General features: G+C 41.3%; 1 protein-coding gene across 1 annotated transcript in view; it reads right to left on the reverse strand.

Annotated features, from left to right (window-relative positions):
• Positions 1 to 27,353, reverse strand: part of PCSK5 (proprotein convertase subtilisin/kexin type 5) — a 264,705-nt gene that overhangs the window by 26,247 nt on the left and 211,105 nt on the right. Inside the window, exons 21-27 of the mRNA XM_033084735.2 lie at positions 25,572 to 25,674; positions 16,857 to 16,993; positions 14,771 to 14,968; positions 14,367 to 14,435; positions 5,623 to 5,665; positions 4,645 to 4,787; positions 3,318 to 3,518 (exon numbers count right to left, since the gene is read on the reverse strand). Of these exons, the coding sequence (XP_032940626.1) occupies positions 3,318 to 3,518; positions 4,645 to 4,787; positions 5,623 to 5,665; positions 14,367 to 14,435; positions 14,771 to 14,968; positions 16,857 to 16,993; positions 25,572 to 25,674 (894 nt within the window). The remainder of the gene's footprint in view (positions 1 to 3,317; positions 3,519 to 4,644; positions 4,788 to 5,622; positions 5,666 to 14,366; positions 14,436 to 14,770; positions 14,969 to 16,856; positions 16,994 to 25,571; positions 25,675 to 27,353) is intronic.

A 27,353-nucleotide genomic window follows, 5' to 3' on the forward strand; every position in this document is an offset into this window, starting at 1 on the left:
CCATTTTTCTTGACCCTGGGATGTTTTCTGTACAGGTGTGAGAGCCAGAATACTCACTGATACTAAATTTCAAGGAGCAGAGACAGGTTTTTGTTTTATTCATTCTCCCACTAATCCTATACAATTGTCTAGACAATGACAGTGACTGTATCTCCTAAATTGTATTTGTTTTCAGAAATCTTTAGATAATGAAGAAAATAATTGTGACAGATTGTGAAACACAGAAAGTTTTTGGTTATTTGGTTTGCTTTCTTTTTTCCCTTTTAAAATAATCCACGTATATTAAAATGCTATGAGGGTGTGAAATGCACTGCAGGAACAACGTTAGCAGTTGATGCATTGCTAGAGCTAAGCGCATTTTTGTCATGCCTTCCTGAATCCTATACTGTTTGTTAAGGACCTTTAGCATGTAACAATAATTTCCAGTATAGACACTACAGTTGGAAATTTGGACTCAGCTGACATCTGCCCCTTGAAAAAATAATCAAAAGAAATGAGTGAGTGACATTCTAAGCAAAAATCAGCCATTGTGGTTGTGTTGTTTTTTCAACAATGAAAATAATTTTTATGTGAACTGTATGAGCCTACAGCACCTGAATAAGAAACTTCAGAAAATGTCGATAAATGTAGTTACTAAAAGATTCAACTTCAATAAACACAGTGTCGACTTCATTACATTTTGGCTTGAAGATTACTTCTGTTTGGAAGCCTGGAGGAGAAAGGCTCACAACATCACCAGCTTCACATCACTTTTCCAACAGTTAAATGGTACAACAGCTGACACACTGGAGGAATAGTAGCAGGTCTGTCCAAGAGGAACTGTGCAGCCACCAGCTGCGTTCCCTGGGGTCCAATCACCACCTGCAGCAGGAATCCTGTGTCTTTGGAGCTGTCATTAATATTCAAACCAGTACAGCTCTGAGTGAGACATATCTCTCAGTTTGAAATGTCAGATGTGTTTTTACTACTGAAAGGAAAGACAAATGATATGAAAAATGGGGAGAAAGAAGTTTCACAGGACAGGAATGTTCATTTATGGAAAGCTGCATCTGTTGTCTGCACAAAAGAAAGAAGTTCACAAGAAGGCACCATGTTTAACAGTGTGAGAAAGATAATCAGTAGATAGACCAGACTACAGATGTGATCTTTTCATGGCATTGATGTAGATGTAGTCTTAAACTGAAAAAAACCCAAACTTGCTTTTGTGGATTAAATGCAAGGAAATGCAGGAAGGAGTATAACTTTCTATTGATATTCTTATTTTTATGTCTTTCTGATATTTTTTTGAAGGGAAGAAAGATTATTCCTTTTGATACATAATTTTTCCATCAGATTGGCAATTAATTGAAATGGCCAATATTTGGTCTGAAAGAACAAATAATTACTGTATTTTAGTTTCTAATATAAGATCATATTGATCCAAGGGTTGTCATTCTTGGATGTGTTTGATTCAAGTGAAAACATAGGAACCAGATGAATATATTTACTTGATTCAAAAATACAGCAAGTAATCTGGTCTTTTGCTCCATTCAGCAGACATCCCTGTGAGATACTTTTCATGTGTTCTTAAAGACTCCTAGTGATGTAAATTCCTAAACTTTATAATAGATTCTGCTATTCTTCCATTATAAAATTTGGAAGTCCCCTTTTTTCCAGTGACACAATTTCATTTTGAAACATAAGAAAATTCAATTGTTCTCTATGTATTGACATACCAGGAACGACACATAGTCTATATATGCCCTCTTTATTTAAAACTTTTTAATAGGAAGTTTTTGACAGTACTAAGTTGCTTTCGAAGATGGATGGGAAGGAAAATGATATTGTAAATTATTACAGTGTCCCTCTGAACATCTCTAAATGGGAGTATTTTAGTTTCAAATAGCTTTTGGATTTTTGGGAGCTTTCTTGGAATAGAGATTTGTTTCCCTCATTCTATGGATGAGACCACCAAGAAAAAAGTAATTATTTTGTGAAGGTTGTAGAAATGGCCAGTGTAGGGCCAGAATGTCAGAATGTGGCCCTACAGCCCTACTGCTCAGAAAGCAATTCATACTAACACAGAGAAAGGAAAGAAGAGAGAGGATAGATTGTTTTTTATATCACATACATGTGTAGTCACACACTACATTATTTTCTATTTTCTCCAACTTAAATTGACTTCTCTGGAGGGAACAAATAGCCACAAAGCTGGTCTAAAACCTAATCTACAAGGCACCCAGTAGTTTAGATAAGGAGCTCCCTGTACTTTAATCTATTACACATCTTTTATCTTTTTCACATTTTTATCTATTTTTTTGGTCAATTACAGTAATTTCACGAATACAAGACACACGGACTATAAGCCACATCTCTGGGTGTTGGCAAACATTTCGTTCTTTGTCCATAAATAAGCCTCACCTGAGTATAAGCCGTTCTGTCGTTCGCAGTGAGGACCCGCGTGCAACAAAGTTGCCAATTAGTAACAGAATCGCGGCAGGGTGGGGCTTTTACTGGCTCGGCTTGGGCTGTGCAGGCTCAGCCCGCTCAGGGCTGCTGATGGCGCCAGGTGGCCCAGCCCGGCGCTGCCGCTCGGCGGGGCTGCTTGGGGCCAGCCACCACCTCTGGGCTCGCTCACCCTGGCCCGGCACTGCGCCGTGGTGGCAGCAGGGACAGAGCCCCGCCTCGCTCCCACGGTGGCGGTGGCGGCGGGCAGGGACGGAGGCCCCCGCTTACCCCACGGGCCACGGGGATGGTAGCATGGAGCCCCCGCCTCCTCCCCGAGCCGTGGGGATGGCCGCACGGGGCCCCCCCGTCTCTCCCCTGGGCTGTTGCAGAGGAGGGAAGGAAAGAGCTCTCCTACCTCTCTCCCCGCCCCCCTGTGCTGCCTGCAGGGAGGCATGCTCCATCCACGGTGCAACAGAGTAACAATTTGTAACAATCGCAAAATGCTGGCTTTTGCTGGTAGGTGCTCGTCTTGACACCCTGGCTGGCGCTTCTGAGGTTGTAAATGTCAGAAAATTATTCACATATTAGCCGCGTTTCCGGTGTGGGAGCAAAATTTTAGTCAAAATGGTGCGGCTTGTAGTCGTGAAATTACTGTATATTTTTAATATTTATTCAGATAAAGTAGCTTAGAAACATTTACATTGTATCAAAATATTATACTATTTCCAGGAAAATGAACTTCAGTTTGTGGAACCAATGGATTTGTCAATATACTTTTAAAATTATAGAAGTATTTTTCAAGCAATCTGCAAGATCTTACTATACTCTTTCTAAATTTTGTAGTAGTCTTCAGAAAAACAGAAAAGATTGCCAGATCTATTTCAACTTACGACTCCAGAACTTCCCAGCTGGTACAGAATTTCTTGGTTTCAGGCATTGGCCCTGAGACAGCTGGAAACTGTTTCTGCATGCAGTACAGCTCTTGTAACTGTGCCCAGCACAGGTTGCACAGCTCCTGTGGCAAGGCTCGCATTCTCTGGAGATGTCATCAGGGAAGAAGCCATCTCCACACTCAGTCACACAGGTGCCATCTGCAACAGAAACAGAGCCAGGGAGCATAGTGGCCCCTGTGCATCCCTCTCTCCAGCAGAAAAGGTTTAAGAAAAAATCCAGTACCACATGAAACATTTTGTAGCTATAAAAACCACAATTTTTTAGCATGAAATCTAGATTCAATTCAGTTGCATATGAGAAACTTCACAAACTTTAAACCAGTCTGCATTTAAATTTACCTCTAACATGGCTTTAATCAATATACTAGACATTAGTACATACAAATCTAATGGAAGTCCATGCCTGGGTAAAAGTTTTGTGATCGAGTTCTAACAATTATACTGTTCCAATAAATAATTAAAGACTAGATGCCTCTAAGACTTTTAGATTTATGCAAATTTTAGACGTATATAGGATCTCTAGTTTCTGCTGAATAAAAAGTTAAACTCAGGTTTAAATCTGATTCAGATTAAGGTTTTGCATACCTCATCAAAACTTCTGGAAGTTGTAGCACTTGTGGCTTTTTGAGTTTTGTTTAACTTCAATTTAAAAACTCACAGACCCACACCTCACCCTGGTTGTGACCATGGAGTTTTCCTTGAGTGCGATGCTACTACAGGGCACTTTCAACAGCCAGGGCAAGAGAATACTATAACCTGAGGAATTCCTGTGATTCATTTTTGGCACTGTGTGTGAACCAGACCTGCCTCATTTATGGCATCTTTAGAAAGCTAGGAGATTTCTAGTGTTGTGTGAATCTGGTGTGGAATTTAGTGGTTTTAACTGAGCTTTTTTCAGAGTGTTTAAAAATCAAAGTGAAACTGGCCTTGCAAATCGTAAGGAAATATAAACATTTAAATACCTTTCTATGGTTAAAAAGCCTTTCTTTCACGAAGTCTGAATCAAATACAATTTTTTTTAATGTACCTGAAAGAGCTGAAATTTAAGTATTTACACCCTTTGAACCAAATTATGCTGCTGGGTAACATAACCACCTTACATTAATGCAAATGCCTAATTCTGCAAAGAGCTAAGTCCCTTCAGCCTCCACTGTCTGCCATAGAACACATTCATGAATTTGAAAGTTTGGATCCAGAGTATTTTTCTAAAGAAAAAGTCGAAATTTTGTTTAGCATATTTTGCTATTCTTTGTACTGTGCTTACCTGAGAGATAAAAGCCTTCCTCACATGAGTCACACCCATCCTTGTCACAACTATCACAGTTGTTAGGACAGTCTCGACACTGCCAAGAACTTCCATCTCTGTAGGTATTTTCTGGACAGTATTTGTAGCAATGCTGCTTATACCTGTAAGATAAAGTAGAACATCATTAGGAAGTTTCTTTTGAAGGTCATTGAGTTTGTTTTCTTTGTGTTTCTAGGAATGGTAATGATTAAGCATGATTAGCATAATGGACAGAAATTATTCCTATAATGAGGATTCAAAGTGTATTTGGGGTTATGTTGTTTATTCATCTAGCAAAGTCATGTTTCCTAATCTCAGGATTCTTAAGTATGATTAATATAACTTACTTTTTAAAAGTAGGCAGAAACATGAATATATGCTTCATTAAAATTTATTGTATCATGATTGTAAAGAGCTGATTGCTTGTAAAAACATATAATCCAGTGCCTTTGTTTATAGAGTCAACATAATCAATATTTTCTTTTCAAATTTTTACAGAGATCTATGATTGCTCTCAATTTAATTTTAGCTTTTAATTAATTTTTTATTCCTTTGTGTAAACTCTATACATCCATAAGTCTTATGAACTTCACATGCTGGAACTAGACACAACATATTAAAACCAAATTTGTTCCAAATCCATATGCACTGTTTAACTTTTTGACACTTTTTGTTCCATATTCCTCTCTTCTGATATGCAAAAGTCCCACCAGTCTGTAACTTTTAACATGTCTCAATACTGAATAATTGACTATGTCTTCCAACTTAATGTTAGAACATAATGGAAACATAATGTTTTCCAACATTTCCCAAGTCTTTTCCCCATTTGCTGTTTTTCAGACAAACAATTTAAAGGATGAGACAACACACACAGCACAGATCTATCTAGTAAAGTGCTATTTTTGCTTTAGAAAAATGTGTAGTCATGAAGAGCTATATATATAGAACTATACTTACATATAATGGTTTTGAATGCATGTTATACAGATTCTTGGATCATCTGAAATTAAAGATATAAAATTATGTAAATTATTTTCCGAATAAAAATGAGAATGCCAAACAGAACTTTGTTAAAATAATTACAGTCATAAAAAGAACATTACTGTCTCTGACTCTCTTTTCACATTTATTTAGAGATTAAATCTTCCACAATCAGGTATTGGACTGCATTTTTCATCGTAACCTGTGTCTTTTTACTCCTCAGCATAATCCCTGTACTTGAAAGGAATTAAGTCCTTAGGAAGTGAAGATCTGAAAAGCAGGACCTTTACAGGGGCTCAGGTTGGGTCAAATGACCTGTTAAAAGGAGACTGCAACTTACTTGAAACAGTAATTTCATCCTATTTCTTTATTTGTTGCAAAGATAAGGTAAAAGTTTTTGACACTCTAAAAGCATACTTTTCAGACATCTGAGTAATCAGTTTAAATTTCAAAATCCTGAGCTAGACAATACTCTTTCTGTATTTGGAGAGGGGCTAATGGTGGAAAAGGTGGTGGTGTAAGTCTTTCGGGTAAACTTTCCCACCAGAAAACTAATTTTTGTCTTCAAAAATGTTGTTGAATTAGCAGGAAAAGTGTTATGCAACTTCTGAAAAATATGGATTTGACTCCAAAAATGAAGAATATTTTTATAACCTTCCTTCTATTATCTTCTAATCACTATTTTTTCACCTTAAACAAATATCCCAGTAGCAGTAGAATGAAAGGAAGTAGAACAACCTGGGTGAATATATTTGTAATGAGAATCACAGAATCACAGAATATTCTGAGTTGGAAGGGACCCAGAAGGATCATTGGGTCAAACTCCTGACCCTGTACAGCACCATCCCTGAGAGTCACACCATGTGCCCAAGTGTTATGCAACCACTTCCTGAGCTCTGTCGGGCTTGGTGCTGTGACCATTTCCCTGGGGAGCCTGTCCCAGTCCAGCCCAGCATCCCTTTAGGCAAAACACCTTTTCCTAGTATTAAACCTAAATCTTCCCTGACAAAATTTCAGGTACAGTAATTTCACGAATACAAGCCGCAGTAATTTGACAAAAATTTTGGTGGAAACCTGGAAGTGCGGCTAATAGTCGGGTGCGGCTAATATATTAATAATTTTCTGACATTTACAACCCGAGACGTGCCAGCCAGAGAGCCGAGCCAAGCACCGGCCAGGAAAAGCCGGCATTTCGCAATTGTTACAGTGTTACCGTGTTGCCCTGGCTCCCTGCAGGCAGCACGGGGGGCGGGGAGAGAGGCAGGAGAGCTCTCTTCTTCCCTCCTCTGCCGCAGCCCAGGGGAGGAGGGGGGGCAGGGGGCGCCGCCATTGCCGCGGCCCCGGGAGCCGACGGGGGGGGGGCACCGCCATTGCCGCGGCCCCGGGAGCCGACGGGGGGGGGCGCCGCCATTGCCGCGGCTCGGGGAGGACGCGGGGGGGCTGCGCCGCCATTGCCGCGGCCCGGGGAGCCGACGGGGGGGGGCGCCGCCATTGCCGCGGCTCGGGGGGGCCGCGCCGCCATTGCCGCGGCCCGGGGAGCCGACGGGGGGGGGGGCGCCGCCATTGCCGCGGCTCCGGGAGCCGACGGGAGCCCTGAGCAGCCATTGCCGCGGCTCGGGGAGGACGCGGTGGGGCCGCGCCGCCATTGCCGCGGCCCGGGGAGCCGACGGGGGGGGGCGCCACCATTGCCGCGGCTCGGGGGGGCCGCGCCGCCATTGCCGCGGCTCGGGGGGGCCGCGCCGCCATTGCCGCGGCCCGGGGAGCCGGCGGGAGCCCTGCGCCGCCATTGCCGCGGCCCGGGGGGGGCCGGGAAGTGCGCGCCGCCATTGCCGCGGCTCGGGGAGGAGGCGGGGTGCTTTGTCCGTGCCCGCCGCCGGCGCCATGGGTGCGGGAAAGCTCCGTCCCCGCCCGCCGCCGCTGCTGTAGGAGCGGGGGAAGCTCCGTCCCTGCCTGCCACCGCGGGGCAGCGCCGACCCGGGGTGACCGAGCCCAGTGGCAGTGGCGGCCGGCCCCGAGCGGCAGCACCGGGCTGGGCCACCTGGCTCCGTCAGCGGCCCCTAGCGGGCCGAGCCTGCACAGCCTTAGCTCAGCCAGTAAACCCCGCCCTCCCGCGGTTCTGTTACTAATTACACGCGGGTCCTCGCTGCGAACGACAGAGAGGCTTATATTCGTGTGCGGCTTATCTATGGACAAAAACCGAAATATTTGCCAACACCCAGAGATGCGGCTTATACTCAGTGCGGCTTGTATTCGTGAATTTACTGTAATTCCCTTGGGCTGTCACTGGTTACTGGTCACCACAGAGAGGAGGTCAATGTCTGACTCTCCTCTCTCCTCATGAAGAAACTGTAGACTGTAGCCAGGTCTCTAGTCAGTCTCGTCTTCTTCAGCTTGAATAAAACAAGTGACTTCAATTGCTCCTCATAAAACCTCTCCTCCAGACCCTTCACCATCCTTTTGGCCCTGCTTTGGATACTCTCTAATAGCCTAATGTCTTTCTTATATTGTGGTGCCCAAAGTGCACACAGTCCTCAAGGGGGGACTACACCAGTGGAGAACTTTTCCTTGTTGAACTTCGTGTGGTTGGTGATTGTCTAATTTGTTAAGGTCTCTCTGAGGAACCTCCCTTTGATGAATTCAGCAACTCCTCCCAGTTTTGTATCATCTACAAACTTGCTTGGCATCGCTTCCAGTCCTGCATCCAGGTCATTTATGAAGATGCTGAAGAGCACAGGGCTCAGATGGAGCCCTGTGGAGCCCCACTGGTGACAAGTCTGATGTCATCCCATTCACTGTCACCCTTCGTGCCTCACCCACCCCGTGATGTGTTTATCCAGTTGTGTGCTGGAAGTTTTGTCTAGAAGAATACTATGAGAGACTATGCTCTTCGTTTCCAGGAGAATTGAAGAGAACACTACCCTCTTTCCTGAATCAAGGAATCATGGAATCCATTAGTTTGGAAAAGACCCCTGAGATCAGCAAGTCCAATTTTTGACCAAACGCCCTGTCAACTAGTCCATGTCACATACCCAGTCTTTCCACAAACACTTCCACAGACAGTGACTCTACCACCTCCCTGGGAGTTCCATTGGGTCTAACGACTGTTTCTGTGAAGAAATTCTTCCTAATATCCAGTCGAAACCTCCCCATGTGCAGACAAAAAACACGTCTTCTCATCCTGTTGCTAGTTGACTGAGAGAAGGAGTCAACCTGCACTGGCTACAACCTCCTTTCATGCAGCTGTAGAGTTCAGAAGTTTCCCCCTTTTCTCCAGCATCCTTTCCTCCAGGCTAAACAATTCCCACTCTCTCAGCTGGATGGGGTTACTGTGGCCAAAGCATAGGATCTGGCACTCGGTCCTTTCAGTGTCCTGAAATCTCTTTTTATTAACCTTGGGCTTCTTATTGAAATATCACTGATACCCCTGTGAAAGCTGTAGGAAGCAGTATTTTAAGGTTCTATTAACCTCTTAATTTTTATGGTGATGTCCCTGATTTGGGACCCAAGGAGGTGGCAAACATCCCTGAAAAGAACTGGTCTGCAGATGGTTTAAATTATATTTGTTTTAATGATTATTTTCTTCAGTAATTCCAGCAGAAAGATTCAGTACTTAACATTTCTTGACTGTTTTGATTCATGAAGCTTCTGAACTGCAGATTGTTGAAGGAGTAGAAATACATGCTTTGTTTGTATATGTAATTTTAGAAGTATGTTCGGTTGGTGGCATCTGAGCAAGGTGAATTTCTGGTTCTGATCCATTCGTTTTCTTCCATGCTCTTATTTCTCTGGAGAGCTTTAAACTAAAATCTGGAATATTCTGTGCTTGCAGAACTCAAGGTTCGGTCTCATACCTTAAGCTTTTCCAGTGATTTTTCCTAAGCCTGCATTTTACACAGTAAGTAGTTTTTTCTTTTTCAGAAAAAGAAAAAAATTCAGAGAAAGAAAGATTTTTCAATACATGCACCTTATCTCTTCAATGTGCAAGGGAATTCTCTTTTACCTACACTCTAGGAAAGACACCATGCTCTAATGTAATGTTCTGCCTATACTGATATGTCAGAACTGAAAATCAGAGAACAGTTCCAAAACTTGATAATATGCACAGATTGCATATTATCATCACAGAAGCTTGTAGAGGATCATATTATCTGCAAATCTAAAACCCCTTCTGCAAGACTCACCTCTTGCAGAAGATTTACTCTGAGATAAAATCTGTCCTTATCATAATTTTGTCTTAATAGTCAAGAGCTATTCATCATCAGGGATGGTTTCAAGACATGAAGTTTTCCTTTCTCTTTCTTAGGTTGCTGTGAGAACCAGATCGGTTTTCACTCATTTATTATGCCTGCGGTAGGCAGGAATGGACCCCTCCTCTTTCCCCCCCCGGGCTGCAGGGGCGGCAGGAGGAAGCCCCCTGTCTCCTCCCACTGCGCTGCCAGCACAGAGCCTGCCTCCTCTCACCGTGCAACAGAGTAACTAATTTGTAACAATTGTGCAATCCCGGGTTTTACTGACAGGTGCTCAGCTCGGCACCTCGGCTTGCGCTTCCAGGTTTGGAAATTCCAGAACTTTTTTCATATATTGGCCACTCCTGAGTGTAAGCCGCATTCCTGGGTTGGGATCAAAATTTTAGTCAAAATGTTGCAGCTTATAATCATGAAATTACTGTACTTAAAGTGGTTCAGAATCTACAGTTTTACCTTTTTTTTCCCCTCTTTTTTGGAGTGTTGGCTTATAGCCACAGGCTTTCTAAAAAGGAAGGTTTGACTTTGAAGGTGTCTGAAATTCATTATGGTTTCAAAAGTCTGGAGAAAATATGAATGCTATCCTGCAGATATCTAATTATGTGAGAAATGGATTTACATTGAAAAGTGGAGAGTAAAGGCAGCAATGGTATAAAGAAAATCCTCCTCCTAATATTTTTTGCAGCAGAACTTTGTCTTTCAAAAGCTGCTTTCGTTGAGGAAACTGGATTTAGTTTTGTAGACTTCATGATGTTTACTGGCATCCATCAGATAAAGAAGACATTAAAATTTAATCAAAATCTGATGGTCAAAGGTAATGAAGACCTGCAGTTCCCATCTTTCTGCATCAGAGGGAGCAATCATTCATTTCTGCTCTAAAAAGCAGACTCAGGATGATCATGGGTTATAAGATTTGAGGAACCAAAGGTATGAGAGATCATAAAGGTAATCTTGGCTGTGTGGACTCAAGATGTATCCAGCACACTTTCTTAGACACTTTCTGTACAGTACTGTGCTTGTGTTTGCTTGCACAAAAATAGGGATATATTTAAGTTTTTAAGAATTTTGGATTATATGTGAGTACTGAGGTCACCCTCAAGCCTTGGATTGTGCCTGTACCAGAGTCTGCCTTTCAGGTCTCATGGGAAGTTGTGCACAAGGATTCTGATTTGGCTCATGTGGCTTTGAGCAGAGCCAAATGCACCACAGAGCAGGTGGGCAGGACAAAGTGGGAAGGTGAACACCAATGTGCACAGCCATTTTTTGGGCACTGTGTACGCAGAGCTATAAATTTTCAGGGGATTGGTACTTTCTAAGGCAGAATGGTACCTGTGACCATTAAAGATTCTTAACATCCTTAAAATATGAGTGGCCTCTGAATTAATGAAGTAAAACAGAAAGAAAATAATTACCTGAATTTAAAAGAAAGCGTAATTTGTAGTTTAACTATATAGACTTACCTGTCACTGATTAAGTTTCTCTCTGAGATCCTATCTTTGCTCTTAGACTTTCAGTGTTGATACATTAAAGACATATTGACACACTGGTGCCTTAAAATAAAATCCATTCCAAACTTGGAGGAAACCAAACAGATTTGACTACATTCCTTGAAGATTCCAGAAGGTCTTACAAACAAACACTATCTACTTTAGTATCCTCACACCTGGTCAAGAATAACCTGCAATGTTACTTACTGTGTGAGTTTTACTTTCTTCTCTGAAATGCCTGATATGGGATGCAAAGTATGAAACCATTATAACCATGACACCTCTGTCTTAATCTGAATGTAGATCAAACAGAGAGACTGCCCATGCAGACTTGCTCTATTCTTCTGGCACATAGCATCATGCTAGAAGGAAGCAAATCTTATTAGTTTTCCTGTCTGTGCAAAGCAGGATAACGTTTCCCAAGACTGCAGGTGGTGGTTTAATCTATTATTTGGTGCCTTTTGAAAGTGATTTTTTGAGCAATACTCTTTAAGGCTAGTAGGAAAAGAGGCAGTTCAATTATCTTTAATATTATTATATAACCTTCCTAAAAACGAGACTTCTTAATTTAAAAGGGAGTCTGTAGAAAGAGTATGAAGATGTGAAACTTAATGTAGTATATTCCTTATTTTCTCACCTTGAAATTTTTGGCAGTCTAATTTCTCTAGAGCTCACAAAAGAATGAACTTCTTCTAAGAGACAGGCATTAAAGTTTTTGTTTTCTATGAAAGTTTCTAAATATATCAGCTTTCTGATTAGATATGAGAAAGCCATTATTGTACTTAACTTATCTATGATTGAAGTTGTTGATATGCCTGAAAACTCACTGAATGTTATGAGTAAAAATACAGGCAAATATCTACCATATAATATAGATAGATACAGATACCTACCATAGCTATCTGACTTATTTTAAGGTGAAGCTTATAGGTTTTGCTTTATCTCAAGAACACATTATAGTTTGCAAAATCGGCTTGGAACTGTGCTTTTAGGTCACTACTGTTCTTTTTTTCCAAGTAAAATTAACAGTAAACCCATCTCTGACTCCAGTAATATATGCATCCTGAGCATTCAAGACTTTCCTTAATATAATGCCTGTAAATAAACTCTGGCATCTGAATACTTCTGACTTTATGCAGCAATGATAACTAATTCATTCTCTGTTGTACCTGCATCCTTTCTGTAGATCCTTGAAGCTCTTAAAAGCCCTCTTTTAAATCAGAACGTTGAGTTGCAGAAGTTGCAAGTATGTAGTGAATGTTATGGATAATTAATATTTAGGAGATCAGTGATCCGCCCAGGAAAAAGGCAAATGAATACAGCCCCTTTTTCTGTATGCCAGCTGACCATTAACAGACTTCCAGTCTCCTTATGCACACTTACTCAGTTCATAACAAAGAAAATCTTCCAAGTCATTAGAAATTACTACTTTTTAAAAACCATTGCTGTTCATATATATTACATTTCTCCCTAATTCAAAACACCAATTGCCACTGCACAGTTTCAGAAGAAAAATAAATAATTTGAAGTTACAATCATTATAAAAAACACAGAAAATATTAGCACGGCGAAGTATCATCTGGTAGCACCAATAAAAATAGTTATTTAAATATACACTCTCCCTTAACTTCTCCTCCCCTCAACCAAGCAGGTAGCTGGCATAAATTTGGATAACACACCATACAAAAGGTGGCCACAGTGCAGTTTCATTCATGTTAAAACCATCTCCTCATGCCACAATGTTGACAGGGCAGTTGTAGTCAGAGAGGAAAGCCTTAGGTTTGACTGAATTCACTCAGAATAGGTGGTCACCAGCAACACAGGGTATTTTTTATGTTATCACATGTTAGATTGGACAACTAGCAGAAAGAAGGAATTATGTAATGAAAATCCTTACAATAAGTTTGGCAAAACAGTTAGTGTAGCCAGAGAAAGAACTGGACAGAGAGTTGTGGTTTAGAGTTTGATGTAGACAATGGCATGCCAATACTTTACTGTTCTAAATTTTACAGAACTGGTAACTCAAATCCAGAAAGTGTCCCAACCATGGATAGCAGCCCTGAAAGTGAAAGGTATAATTTTTGTGGAAAGAGCATATTTTTGCATCCAAGGTTTTCACTTCTGTAACATGACAAAGCAGAATCGGTGCTTGCCTGGAGGCAACTTCCACATCCCTTTTTCAGACTCCCATGGGACTACAGTCATTCACCCATGGCTGCACACACCATGCTTGCTGGCTTCTTACAAACAATCTCACTTTCCCTGGATATTTGGGTCAGAGAAGAATCCCCTGAAACAGCAGGGAAGCTGCAGCAGTGACATGGCAAGCACTTTGGGATGTGGAAGTTGATTCCACCTGAATCTCAAACCCCTCCTTTTATTTAACACTTGTGGTTGCATTTTCAACTCAGCATATTTCCTTTCTTTTCTGTTTCATAGGAACACCAAATGGGCTGCACATGAATGGATGGATTAGCCTGCACCAATCATGAAATGTATACATGGAATTTTTTTGGGCAGTAGCATTGTTATTAGCAATAACTTACTAATAACAGTAGCGTGGTTATGTAACATATGGTATTGAATGAAATTTAAAGATTTTCCTTATGTCTGTCCTTGAAGAAAAAGCACAGGGGGTGATCTTTGTTGAGGCATAGAAAATTTGAACACCTACAGTAAAATTCTGTGTTTGATAATAATTTAATAGCTTCGGAAAGTCAGTATATCTTGCAGCCTGAGTGTGGCATTCAAACTGCTGCAAATTTTAATAACTAAATTTATAACTAAAATACTGTTATTTGTGTTGAATATAAATTTTAGAAATTCATTTCAAAAATAAATATAGTATGGATTATAATTTACTTGGTGAGAAGCCACCTCCACCAATGACTAATTGCTCAGCAGCATGCCCTTAAGCTAATGACAAGTGAGAGGAACTAAATTTTCCCACCTTATGAATAACAATAAGGTTGATTGAGGGATTATTTACCCTGTTTGCAGTTCTGGCATCCATCTGAACATGGTGCGCAGTCTTCAGAGTCAGGATCTTCCACTTCACCTGTATTTTGTAAATCACCAGGTTTGGATTAATTCTATATAATGCAACATTTGGAAGGACTCACAAAAAGTTTCCTATAAATAAACTTGATTCAAATTAAAAAAGGAGAAAGATTCATGGCAAGTTGTTTTCTCATTTGTTTTTGCATAACCCACTAAATTTGAGGAAAATCCTCTTGCTTTACAAGAACATGATACTAGGAGAAGATCTGAGCTGGAACTTAAGAACCTCAGGGTCAGGTGTGACTGTGTATTTCAAAACATTTTTTAATATGCTTAAGCAGATTTCTGTAACAAATTGAATAGAGTATTTATTATCTCCTACTGAAGGCTTACCTTCTCTACAGCTATGCTTCTTACACACATTTTGAGTAAGGTAGTAGCCTCTGAAACATCTTTTGCAGTGGCTGGAGTTCAGGCACACCTCACAGTGGCCAGGGCAAGGCACACAGGTGTGCTCCAAGTGGTAGTGACCTGGAGGACAGTGGTCTCTGCACTCCCCATGATACAGGAAACGTTCCACCCCTCTTCTGTCTGTGTGGCAAAAAAGGGGAAAGTGTTGTCAGCTATAACGGGCATTTGGGGTATAAGAAGGAGCTTTATGAAGTTCCATTGCTGCAGTAGAGACACTGACTGCTGGATTTCACAACAGATGAGATGTATAAAAGTTTCAGGACCTCAAACTTTTCACATTCCTAGATATTTATTTAAAATGTCATGCTAGTGAACAATTACTCTTTACATCCATCAGTCTAATTTTAAAAAAATCAAGATTTTTCCATCACTGAGTTCTCTTGCAGAGGACAAGAAAGTATTTGTAATGCACTGTACACGCAAATGCACAATTATTATTAGGAAAGCAAAGTGGCCCACTTCACTTTTGGAAAGAGTCAACCTGTGTCCCTAGAAGATTAAACTGTAATCCTCATCTAATTGGAATCATCTAGATTTGAATTTAAATAACAGATATGCAGTTATTAGCTATTAAAGCACAAGCATTCTCTAATGCATGAGAACTGGGAGGTCCCCTGCTCCAAATCCTTCTGAGACAAGCCTGTGAAAACACAAGTAACTTCATGTGCCATGTGCTGCAACGTGGGGAGTTTTCTAATCAGTTGCACTACAGTATAAATTACACGTATAACTGTGCTAAGTGTATTTCATTGCCTTAACTGCAGAGCAAGAAGTTGCATACCAGAATTTAGTTTTGAAAATGCAGAGAAAGCAGCTATAGTAGACAATAATGCTGCACCATAGCAGAAGTTAAATTTTATTTGTTTTACTTTTCATGCACATTTTACTTTTCATTTATTTTAATTTTCCTGCCTCCTAAGGACGTGAGTCTCTCAGTCTTAATTGTCTTGATTCACCAAAATACAGAAATATATCTTGCTGTCCTTCATAAGGGAGAGACTTCGGGGAGCAATTATACAAACTTGCTCTCTCATTAGACCTGAAATACTGAGTCACATTTCCTAAAGTGAAAAAGTCAGTCTCATCATCAATATGACTAATTAATGCAGCCATACTAGTGTTTGCTTGTAGTCTAGACACTTATTATTAAATAAAGTTTGTGCCATTGTTGATTAGGACTGATATAGAAGTAGCAGCTAAAATGAAAAGGTTTCAGATACTACTGTGAACCCTCAGAAGATGACTCATAAAAATCCCTCTTTATTATAAATTACATCTTAAATACTCATTTTCAAGGACAGTTCAGACTAGTTACACATACTTGCAGGTAATGGCCTCAGGTTTTTGCTTATCAGATGTTACAGAGACAATAGGAAACAATTTTTAAAAGAGAATTTCAAAAGGAGAAGAGTGGCTTTTGAAATTTTCACAAAATTGTCCACTTTAGCCTTTCTCTCAACCTAAATCTACAAAAATATGTGTTGGTGATAAGCTTCTCCTTGCAAAACCTCTTTGTTCAGCTGTAGGGACACAGCAATCTCTAGTGGAACCCATCATGCTTATTTCTTAGCCTTTCCCAGAGAGATGCTTAGGAAAGCAGCCTGGCTCCCTGCCTGCTTGAGCAAACTGGCTCCATTTCAGTATTGCACATCCTGTGCAGTGGGTGGAGGAAGCATGCATGAAGTTTTCTTTTCCAGAAGCAGGCTATGTAGGTTTTCTGTCCCTTTTTTTTTTTCTTGTTTCTGTTTCTGTTAACATAGTTCCTATTGAAAAAAACACCAAGGGAAATGCATTAAGCTGACAGGACAATACAGAGTTGTGTTTTCTTGTGTTTTAAAAAAAATGGAGTTCTAATTCCCTTCAGAGTCACAAGAAGATTATGGTGCAGATTGGTAGCAAAAGTACTACTCATTTTATTGGATCTAACAACTGGCCCTGAGAACTAAGGGAAAAGGGAATTTGGAGGCCAGGGGAGGGGGAAAAGCTGGCAAAAGGAAATCTTGCTTACCTGTTCCACAAGTGGTGCATTTGTTAGGCTCACTTCCACTGCAGTTCAGGCAGGTATGATGGCACAAGTGACACTGCTGTTCGAATTCAAACTTTCCTCCGGGGCATTGCTTAACACAGCAGCCATCATCAAAGAATCTTTTAAAGAAGACAGAAGCATAATTACAAATCTAGCTACTACTTGTTCTTTAAATCTAAAGGAAACTAAAAAAGAAATTCTATAAGTTCTTCTCTCATTCTATTTGTAAATCTTTGAACTTCAAGACTTTGTTTTCCTGATGTTATTCATAGTATTTACTATTTGAAAAGTGTTTTGAACGTGATTCTTAGACTTTAAAGATGATTTTTCTCTGAAATATTTTTCTAAGAAAAATCAACTTTTGGTCCTGGTTTCCTTATATCACAATCTCTGACAGTGATCCCATGTGTCTACTAAAAGCAAAGCAATGCTTGGTCTTTCTCTTCAAAGGAATAACCCATTTGTTTTACTTTAAAGACTGTCTTTAAAAAGTACTATGGCTTCAGTAATATAACCTTGTACATGAAGTCAAATATCTATCTGAATATTGGCATTTTGGAGCTGTATTTTTAGACTTACATGTTGTTGTGGCTTAGGAACGGTATGTACCGATTTAGTTTTCCCACTGAAACACTCCAAACCATGCTCAACTGCCCGTCCTCCCTCCCTCTCCTCTGGAGATCAAGAGGAGAATTGGATGTACAAAAGGTAAAGATCACAGGCTGAGATAAGAACAATGTGCTGGAATCAGCAAAGAAATAAGAAAATTATCAGTAAGAGTATCAATCACAAAACGTACAACAGCTGAACAATTCTCATGCCAGTGCTCACAACCATACTGCAGGGAACCCCTGACAATGCTTAACTGCACCAAGCCATCCACCTGGAAAGGAACTCCTTCCCACACTCCTGGAAGTAACAGTGCAGTAATACAGAATAACTCCCAAGTCCTAGCCCTGCCTCTCCTGACTTTCTCTTAAAGAGAAATTAACTCTTTGCTGGCTGGAAACAGGACATGATTCATCTCTGTATCATCTGTGTCTTGCCCAGATCCTACAGGTGTAGGATCCAGTTGTGCACCACACACATGTATGTATACACACACGAGCACAGGTATAATTTCCAAAGTCAGTGGCTGTTCCTCCAAGATGCCTGTTAATTTCATTTAGTCCAAGACGATGGGTTCTACCCATGCAAGATACCTTCCAGGGCAGGAGGGTTGGTGTGTTGTCAGCTGGATCCCACAACTGGAGCTGGCTATGCTTGTTGTCCATGGTAGTTATGGAATATTCTGTGCGTTTGTAGTGTCATTCAGCAACAAATATTATATGATTCAACATTACAGACTGTTCTTACACAAAAAATCAAATCCTCTTGAGTAACGCATGTTTCCCTGGCCCTCTGCTTCACCCATCAGGTCCCATGGATGGGTTTACCTTTGCTTGAGGCAGGACTAATTCAACCTGTCTTCCATAACAATGCTCATATGCACCACAGAGACTTTATCCCCTTCTACAGTACATAGGTTTTGTTAGGGCAGGGTGAGCTCCACTGGCAGAGCCCTGGGTGCCAATTAACCACATGGCCTTTGCTTTTTACCTGTGCTGCCAACCAGTCTTTTTCCATTGATCCAGCCACATCCATGGGCAGTTTGCTGTTGTTCATTGAGTCAGTGTAAAGGTAGACAGAGCACTGGCCATTTCTCTCATTCAATGATATCTAAAGCCAGCTGGATTGCTTTCAACTCTGCAATTTGACATGATCCACCTCAATATCTTCTGTGACTTCCTGTGTAGAACTCCCTACAGAAGCTTTCCATTTTCAATGTATCCCTACAGAATCCATTAGTTGAATATATTGCTTCTCATTTTCTTTCAGCCAATTATGTGGTGGGATTTCTTCAGCCTGTCACTTTCTCCTCTGATGATGATGAAATTTTCAGTTTTGGGCCAGTTCATGATGGCTTCCAAGATCCCTGGGCAATTGTAGCTTCCTGTTTGAGCTCACTATCTGATCAGTGAAATCCACTAATTCCATGTAGCATCAGTGAGTGATACGTGGAGGAGGCTTTCTCCTTGAATATCCAACCATTTGCTGACAGTCAGAATGCCAAGAGGACCCGTGCTTCAGCCCCAGCCCCTTCTAAAATAGCTCGAATCCCCAGTATAAACAGCCAGTATGTCCTTTTCACTTGGGATGTAGAAGGCTTCAGATCTGCTATGTCCCCGACTCCAGAATTCCAGTGCTTGTCCTCCACTCTCCCCTGAAGCTGTTTGCCAGAGATTCCATTCTTCCTGGCTACAACATGGAGCATATTTTTTACAGTCTGTCCTGTCCTGACTGGCCCAGGGGCTACTGCATAAATAATCTCCTGTTTAGTTTGCTCAAAAGCTGGCAGCTGTTTAATACCCCTCTAAAAATCATGCTTCTTTCCTGTTGCATGATAGAGAGGATTTATAATCTGACTGTAATCTGGAATATGGATACTCCAAAACCCCACAGAATTTAGGGAAAGCTCATTTTCTTGCTGTTTGGTGTGGACATAGCTGCTATTTTGTTGACCACATCCATTCGAACCTGACAATGATCTCTTGTCCTTTTCCTCATAAAAAGAGAATTTCTTGCAACTTCCCTTCATTGGTTTGTTTTATGGTAAAACCTTTGGGATGATCTGAAGTATCTTCTCTCAGTTTTCTAAGTTTTCTGCTCTGTTTCCCCATCCATTCTGGGTCCTTGAAATATCCTCTCCTGAGGTAATCTCTGCCAAGGAAGCACAGGGCCTCTGGGCCAGTTACAATGAGGTGGTTTTGCCATTCATTCCCAGTCAGGGTCACTTCAGCTTCCAGTACAGTCAGCTGTCCAGTTTCCCCTGTCACCTCAGAAATAAAGATGAATTCTGCCCCCACATATCTTGATGACGTCAGGATACACTCTGCTCTAGTATCAACTAAAACCTTACACTCTTGTGTGTCTGATGTGCCAGGCCATGGGATACACACAGTCCCATGGATCTGATTGTCCCTTTCCTACATATGTTTGGAGGCAGAGCCCATCCAGGCCTGGTCATTGCTTTCTTCTTGTAAATATAAACTGGAGAACTTCAAGAGGATTGGAAGTAATGTCAGTTCTCCTGTTCTGTCAGAGTACTTGTCCAGTGGAAACTGGAGTAGCATTTTTCCTTGCAGAACTTCCTGTGATGGTTGTTCTTCCTTTTAGCTCAGGTACCCACATTTCCAGGGCAGAGGTGGGTTTTCCATCCCACTTCCTCATGTTTCTTTATAGTCACAGGCAAAAACACTGGTTACCTCGCTGAGTCTACTATCTCTCCCATGCAGTGGGCACTTGCTCCCAGTAGAAGAGACTCTGGTCTGTATTGGGTGGGGCATGGGAACTCTCTAACTTTCTTGAGACTTCAAATCTGTCCAAAGTCTTGGACAATCTTTCCAGAAGGCCCTGCTCCCTCTTCATTTATCATGAAGCAAACTGAACTGGTCTTGGATTTCTACTTCTATATAGTATAGGGACAGCCGCTACACGCATGTGTTTCACATGTTTCTGATTTGTAGTAATTTCTTCCTCCTTTCCCTGAGGGCACTGTCCAGTGTTAACCTGTGTCCAGTGAAGACTAGCCAGGGTCCAGCACACTGCTCGTCTCTAGAGTTACTGTGGAATTTTCCTTGCAAATATTCTGTCACTTTATTACAGTCCTGTTGTTGTTCAGGGCTGAACTTCCAAACCATTGGAACAGAGACCTTCCCGCCAGACAGTGCCATTTTCTCCCATATTCTATGCCACTCAAATCTACCCACACTCAGGGCAGATCTTTGAATGGTCTTCCTGGAAATCTCTTTCTTGACCCTGAAAGTAGTGTAAGCCGTATGAGAAGACATTACCAGACTCAGCAATATGAACATGCACTCCTTAACATCGAAAGGAAATAAAAAATTCTCACAAGCTGTCTGAATGAGAAAAGCGGGGTGAAAAGATGGGGAAAATCATCCATTCCTACTCTCCCACAGAACAGGTATGATGGGTATGATTATCAATGGATTCCCAAAAGTAGTGCCTGAGATAGGGGTAGAAGAGCAACATAAGATACACATCCCAGATAATCCTCACTTCCTTTGATCTTATTATGTCATAAGCTGCTATCACTCAGTATAGCAAGAGAGCAATTCTGATCCTCCTCCCTGCTCTGAAACAACACATTATGAGGAGCATATAGAGCATTTATGGGGTCAGGTACCACACCCACAAATTACAGTAATTTCCCGATTATAAGCCGCACCATTTTGACTAAAATTTTGGTCCGAACCCAAAGTGTGGCTTATAATCAGATGCGGCTTATATACGGACAAAGAACAAAAAGTTGCTGTTTTAGTTTGGAGGACAGGTGTCTGCTGAGAAAGGCAGGAACTTCTCTTTGAAATGGAGAATGTAAACCCCCTCCCTCCAAATTATTAGAATTTTGAAATCAAGGGGCTTTCAGGCAAAAAATATGGGAATTAGGAATAACAGTTCTTTTCTAGGGAAATTAAAATAGAAATACAGTACTACAAAGAAGTAAACTCCAAACCCTAACAAAGTCAGAGTACAACCTGACACCCCGTCAGGCAGGGTGTTGGTAGCAGTCCCATTAAATGGTGGTTGCATCCTCCTGCAGTGACAGATGTGATTCAGTTGAAGCAGTGCTCCTGCAGAAGGTGCAGTTTCCCTCCGAAGGTCCAGTGGTGATGTGGAGAAATCCAGTTTTCCTCTGGAGTCCAGTGGAGAAAGAGACCCAAAACCTCTGTTTTTATCTTGGTAAGAAATGTTGGTCTCTTCTCCCTGGCTGGAGCAACTTCCAGTGGGATGAAGTAATTTTATCAGTCACACAGTGGGGCTCAATGGGCCATTAGCAGAAAATGACTCGCTGGAGGAAGGATGGGTTGTGAAAAGATAAAGAACAACGCCCCACCTGGTTTCAATGGATGGTCCATTAGCAGAATATCTGTCGTTGAGATAAGGATCACTCCCCCCACCCTCAACAGATGGTGATAGAATAGATACTTTTTATCACACTCTGTATTGTGCGGTTTATAATCAGGTGCGGTTTATATATGGACAAAGAATGAGAAGTTGCTGGCACCTGGAAGCGTGGCTTATACTCACTGTGGTTTATAATCGTGAAATTACTGTACATGAATGCTCAGGTCTGTTGTTACCTCAACCCTTCATGCCCCACCCTGCATGCCAAACAAAGATGTTGTGGTTTAGTAATGGAATTAGCCAATTTAGTGCTCCCACAAAAACATTACAAACCACATGCTTCTTACTCACTCTCCCACTCCTGTCACCTGAGATGGGATGGGTGGGAGAATTGGAGGCACAAAAGCTAAAAAACATGGGTTGAAATAAGAACAATTTACAGTAAATTCACAAATACAAGCCGCACTGAGTATAAGCCGCATCTCTGGGTGTTGGCAAACATTTCGTTTTTTGTCCATAAATAAGCCGCACCCGAGTATAAGCCACTCTGTCGTTCTCAGCGAGGACCCGCGTGCAAAAAAGTTGCCAAATAGTAACCGAACCATGGCAGGGCGGGGTTTACTGGTTCGGCTCGGGCTGTGCAGTCTCGGCCCACTAGGGGCTGCTGACGGGGCCAGGTGGCCCAGCCCGGCGCTGCCGCTCGGCGGGACCACTGGGGGCCAGCTACTGCTGCCACTGGGCTCGGTCACCACGGCCCGGCACTGCCCTGTGGTGGCAGGCAGGGACAGAGCCCCGCCTCACTCCCGCGGCGGCGGGCGGGGACGGAGCCCGCCGCCACCTTCCCGAGCCATGACAGGGCTGGTCCGGGTCCCCCCCCTCCTCCCAGAGCCATGGCAGTGGCGGCGTGGGTCCCTCCCCTCCTCCCCGGGCCGCGGCAGGGGCGGCCCGGGTCCCCCGCCGCCTTCCCGAGCCGCGGCAGGGGCGACCCGGGTCACCCCTCTCCTCCCCGGGCCGTGGCAATGGCGGCGCGGGGCCCCCCCCGTCTCTTCCCTGGGCTGTGGCAGAGGAGGGAAGGAAAGACCTCTCCCTCCTCTCTCCCCGACCCCCGTGCTGCCTGCAGGGAGCCAGGCTCCACCCGCGGTGCAACAGAGTAGCGATTTGTAACAATCGCAAAATGCCGACTTCGCAGCTGCTCGGGTCGGCACTCTGGCAGGCACTTCTGAGGTTGTAAATGTCAGAAAAGTATTCACATATTAGCCACTCCTGTTTATTAGCCGCATTTCCGGTTTAGGAGCAAAATCTTAGTCAAATTGGTGCGGCTTGTATTCATGAAATTACTGTACTTGAAACAGCAATGAAAAAAGAAAATGAAGAGTAACAGCAAGAATATCAATGGCAAAGTGTACAGTGGTAGAATGATTCACATGGCAACACTTGCCCCAACCATACCTGACCATGCCACATTCCTTGACTGTAAAGGGACCCCTTCCCCCATGCCTGCAAATAAGATCAGGTAGCAGAGAATAACTTCCTAGCCCTAGCCATGCCTCTCCTGAATACTCCAAAAATTAATTCCATCCTGGATGGAATCAGTGTATACCTCTATCTATAAATATGTAGGAGTCTGGCTGCTAAATGATCTCCTTTTGCTGGATAATTAAACCTTTATTAAAGAATCCTTTTATGTGATGAAAATTTATGGTCCATTTTTCACTGTTGCTTAATGTTTTAATCTGCTTGGGAGAAAAATAGAAATGCATCAATTCACGCACCATTCATACACTACTAAAAGAATATAAAACGAGTTAGCTAGATTTCGACAGTGTTTTCCCTCCTAAGAAAATAAGAAAAGAAAGGCTGTAATCCTCAATACTGAGCGCTTTGACCACTTTGCTAACTGAGGACTGGGAATTCAGTTTCTAGAGAAGTTGAGTGCCTTTTTGCCTGTTTAGTACAGACTTTGAATAAACCTAGACAACAAAAGGCTTTCCATTATACAAAGACAGTACATATTTTCTTGGAGTCAGCAATGGCATTAGAGAATATCTGCAATATGTCCTAAAAATTTCAGTTGCTATAATAATTTTCAGATTTGTTCTGAAAGAAAAGGAGAAATAAGGCAGAGGTACTAGAGGTAGTTGGACTATGTTTGTATGGCATGCAAATATTACTGAGTTCAATTACATGTGCTAGGTCTAATAATAGCCATCCTTACAAGCAGCTCTCACAGTGGTAAAGTATATTTTTCTTGCTCTTTGTTATGTTGCCCTAATAGGAAATACCTGATCAGATGTTGTCACTAACCTTGGCTCAAACTGTGAACAGATGGACAAGGAATTTAGTGATAATCTTTCAGTCTAGATAAAAAAATATAATTTCATTTCTTTTCTTTACAAAAACCCAAAAACAATAACAACAACAGAAATACATAATGTAGCAGCATTTTCATTTATCAGATTATGTAACAGTAATTTTATTATTAGGATAAATTGACATCTACCCTGGATTTTCATAAGAAACTCTTGCTTCTGGACAAGGTTTCTCTGTATCACTGTTTCTTTTATTATAGACTCTCCTTTAATATGACTTTTTCTAGCAGCTTTCCTAATGTGAAGAAGGGTCTCTAAAAGATTTTTGAAACCTTAGACACCAAAATTCAGAATTTTTAAAGAATTAATCATGGTGGTTAGAGCAGCATCCTTCCAGAAGATCACTGAGACCTCATTACTGCGAACACCCGGTGGTTCAGGATAATGGTGCTTGGTTCCTTTGCCTTGTAAGTATCCGCATGTAAAACTCACAATATACGTTGCAAGGAAGGAGCAGACGTTCTAATTCAAATGCCATTGTGAATGGGAGAAATCCACTCCACCATCCAAAATTCTGCCCAAATTTCCTGTGCTCTCATTTCTGATGTAACAGAATTTAATAATGCTTCCTCACTATGAATTTGTTTGTACTCCAGTGGTCCTGGTATGTCTTTCATTGGCATAATCATATAATAGATATTTTCAGGGTAAACTGCAGAATTGCTCAGGGATTTTCTTTCCTTGTCATAGAGGATCTCATCCTGTTTTCATACCAATGGAAATGTCAGCTGGCTACAACACAATCCAGTGCAGATTATTATCAACTAGAGTTATTTGTATGAGAATACAGCTATGAGTAGGAGGTGTAAAAAACCAGTAGTCTTCCGGAATAGGTGTGACATGACCTAAACACAAACCTGTGATTTCCAAAGTCCTGTGGAAAAGCATCTTTCTAGTTTTGTTCAGTCCTCATGTCAGGTTATGAATATTGGACTAACCCATGACACTTCAGTTAGGGAATGATGTTTAGGTGCTATGAATATATCCCAGAATTAGCCCAGCATTCATACTCATGCCTTGAGCCAATCCTCATAGCTGAGTAGAGCTACAGATGCCCTGGATTCTTGTGGAAATTGTCAGTTGTGATTCCAGCAGTTACGATTTAGACAGGATGACAATGGAAGAAAGTCTATTTTACCCATAAAAAGGAATTTTTCTTTATTTGGGGAATCGTGCTGCTAAACATTAACTGCTTCTGTAGCCAGCTATTTGGTTTACATAATAATTGTTTTCTCAAGTCCCCTGGATTTTTTTGCCCTAACCATTTCTTGCTTCCATAGTCCCTGCTAAACACAATACAGCCTCTTCTTCAGATCATGTTGTGAGATCTTTGTGCTGCACTGTGCTAGGAGACAGTTACCTTGTGGGTGGACAGCTGATGCAATTGTCTGACTTAGGTCCAATGCATTTCTGACAGGATATATCACACAACTGGCATTCTTGGGAATCATCAAGATATTCCCCTGGTAGAAAAAAAGTGGTTTATTTCAGATGAATCTTTTCACAATTTAAAATAGAAACCAAAAGCAAGAGAAAAAAATACCAAACTTTTCAGGTTGGAAAATATAATGATGAAGAGCAATTGGATCTATTTTTAATTACTGAAATGAGTACATTTCCCTGTGGCATCAGGAAGACAAGTACTAGCTCTCTTGGGGAACCGGGATAATCAGAGTTGTTTGTTTGCTTGCTATTAATTTTTCTTTTCCATGTGAATTTGAGATAGAGTGATTTTTGGTTTTGTTAATTTATTTTGCATCAGTTGAAGGCCCTTAAGATTCACAAGTTCCATCAAAATTAGTGCTACTGAGGAATATTCATTATGTAATGTCTTTTGAACTCAATTGCAAGCTGCAGCATAAAGGGTTTGCTGTCAAGGGTTTGATATGTTACATAAGGAGATGGACTTGAGCAAGCTTCCATCAAACCTCTAGCTAGAGTAGCTTTTGTCTCCCTCCCAGGCTGCTGATGAAAGACTCCCTACCTAAAAGGCCTAAGTTTTCATTTTGTCTGAATTGAAACTTGCTGCAAAAGTGCACACTTGGACTTGAAAAAAATTTATATTATATGGATTTCTACCTAGGAAGTTATTATATTAATAATTAAAACACTGGTCTAAACTGGTAAGCTTCATGCCTAATAACTCTCAGGGCAGAGATTTGGTAAGTAGTATGAATAACTTGTGTGCAGCATTTTGTGGGGACAGTAAATTGATTTATCACAGTTTTATAAAGCTCAAAATTGGGTCTTTTATATCTGTTTGGGGAAAATTTATTATAATCAAGTCTATATATTTAAGGAATTTTCTGTTCCTTCATTCTTGAGTAATGGAAGAGGCTGGGAAAAAAGTCCTATATAATACATAAAACCTGCAGTTTCTATGGATACTTCAACATCAACCAAATCTTTCCACTTGCATCGTAGCTGGAAAATCCAGATCTGGCAAATATAGTGAACTTTAGGAATCAAAACACAAATATGGAATGACTCGGGCTTGGCTTTCACTTGCAGTAAGTTGCTCACATTTGAAGAGTAAAGGCACCGTACAAGCAACCACTTACATCCATTTAAAACAATGTAGGGAGGAAAATTTTTCTAAAATACTGAAAATTATGTTCTCTGTCTGTTGTGTTTTTAACAGTTGCATTTTTACATATTAAAAAATTTTGTAATAGTTGAAATCTCTGGTATGAGATATGAGTTAGGATAGTACTTACATACCTAAGGGGATGGGAACAGTGTAGGTATAAAGGCAAACTGACTGGAACATCTAGCTAACTCTGGGTGAAACCTGGGGTACCCAAAATGAAGGCAGAAGTGTAATATTTTTGTTTTACAATGATTTGTGTCTCTTCTAAAAAGAGGAGAAAAGTAAAACACAAGCCAAAAAACAGTGATGGAACCACATAAACCATGAAGACAATGCTCCTCAGAGGTTGTTCTGGAATCAGTGGTAGCTGTGAAGAAGTTCAGACTGGGAGAAAATGAAGAGTCTCCTCATGAGATTAGGGAAACAAAAGTCTTTGAATGCGTACATGCTCACACATTTTTATATTCTCATTATCCAACGAGCAATTTGTATACATCTATATCTTCATCTCTATATATCTGTGTATCTACTTCCATGCATTTATGTAATCCC

The sequence above is a fragment of the Catharus ustulatus genome, chromosome Z (assembly GCF_009819885.2).
Source record: "Catharus ustulatus isolate bCatUst1 chromosome Z, bCatUst1.pri.v2, whole genome shotgun sequence".
NCBI classification, from domain to species: domain Eukaryota; kingdom Metazoa; phylum Chordata; class Aves; order Passeriformes; family Turdidae; genus Catharus; species Catharus ustulatus.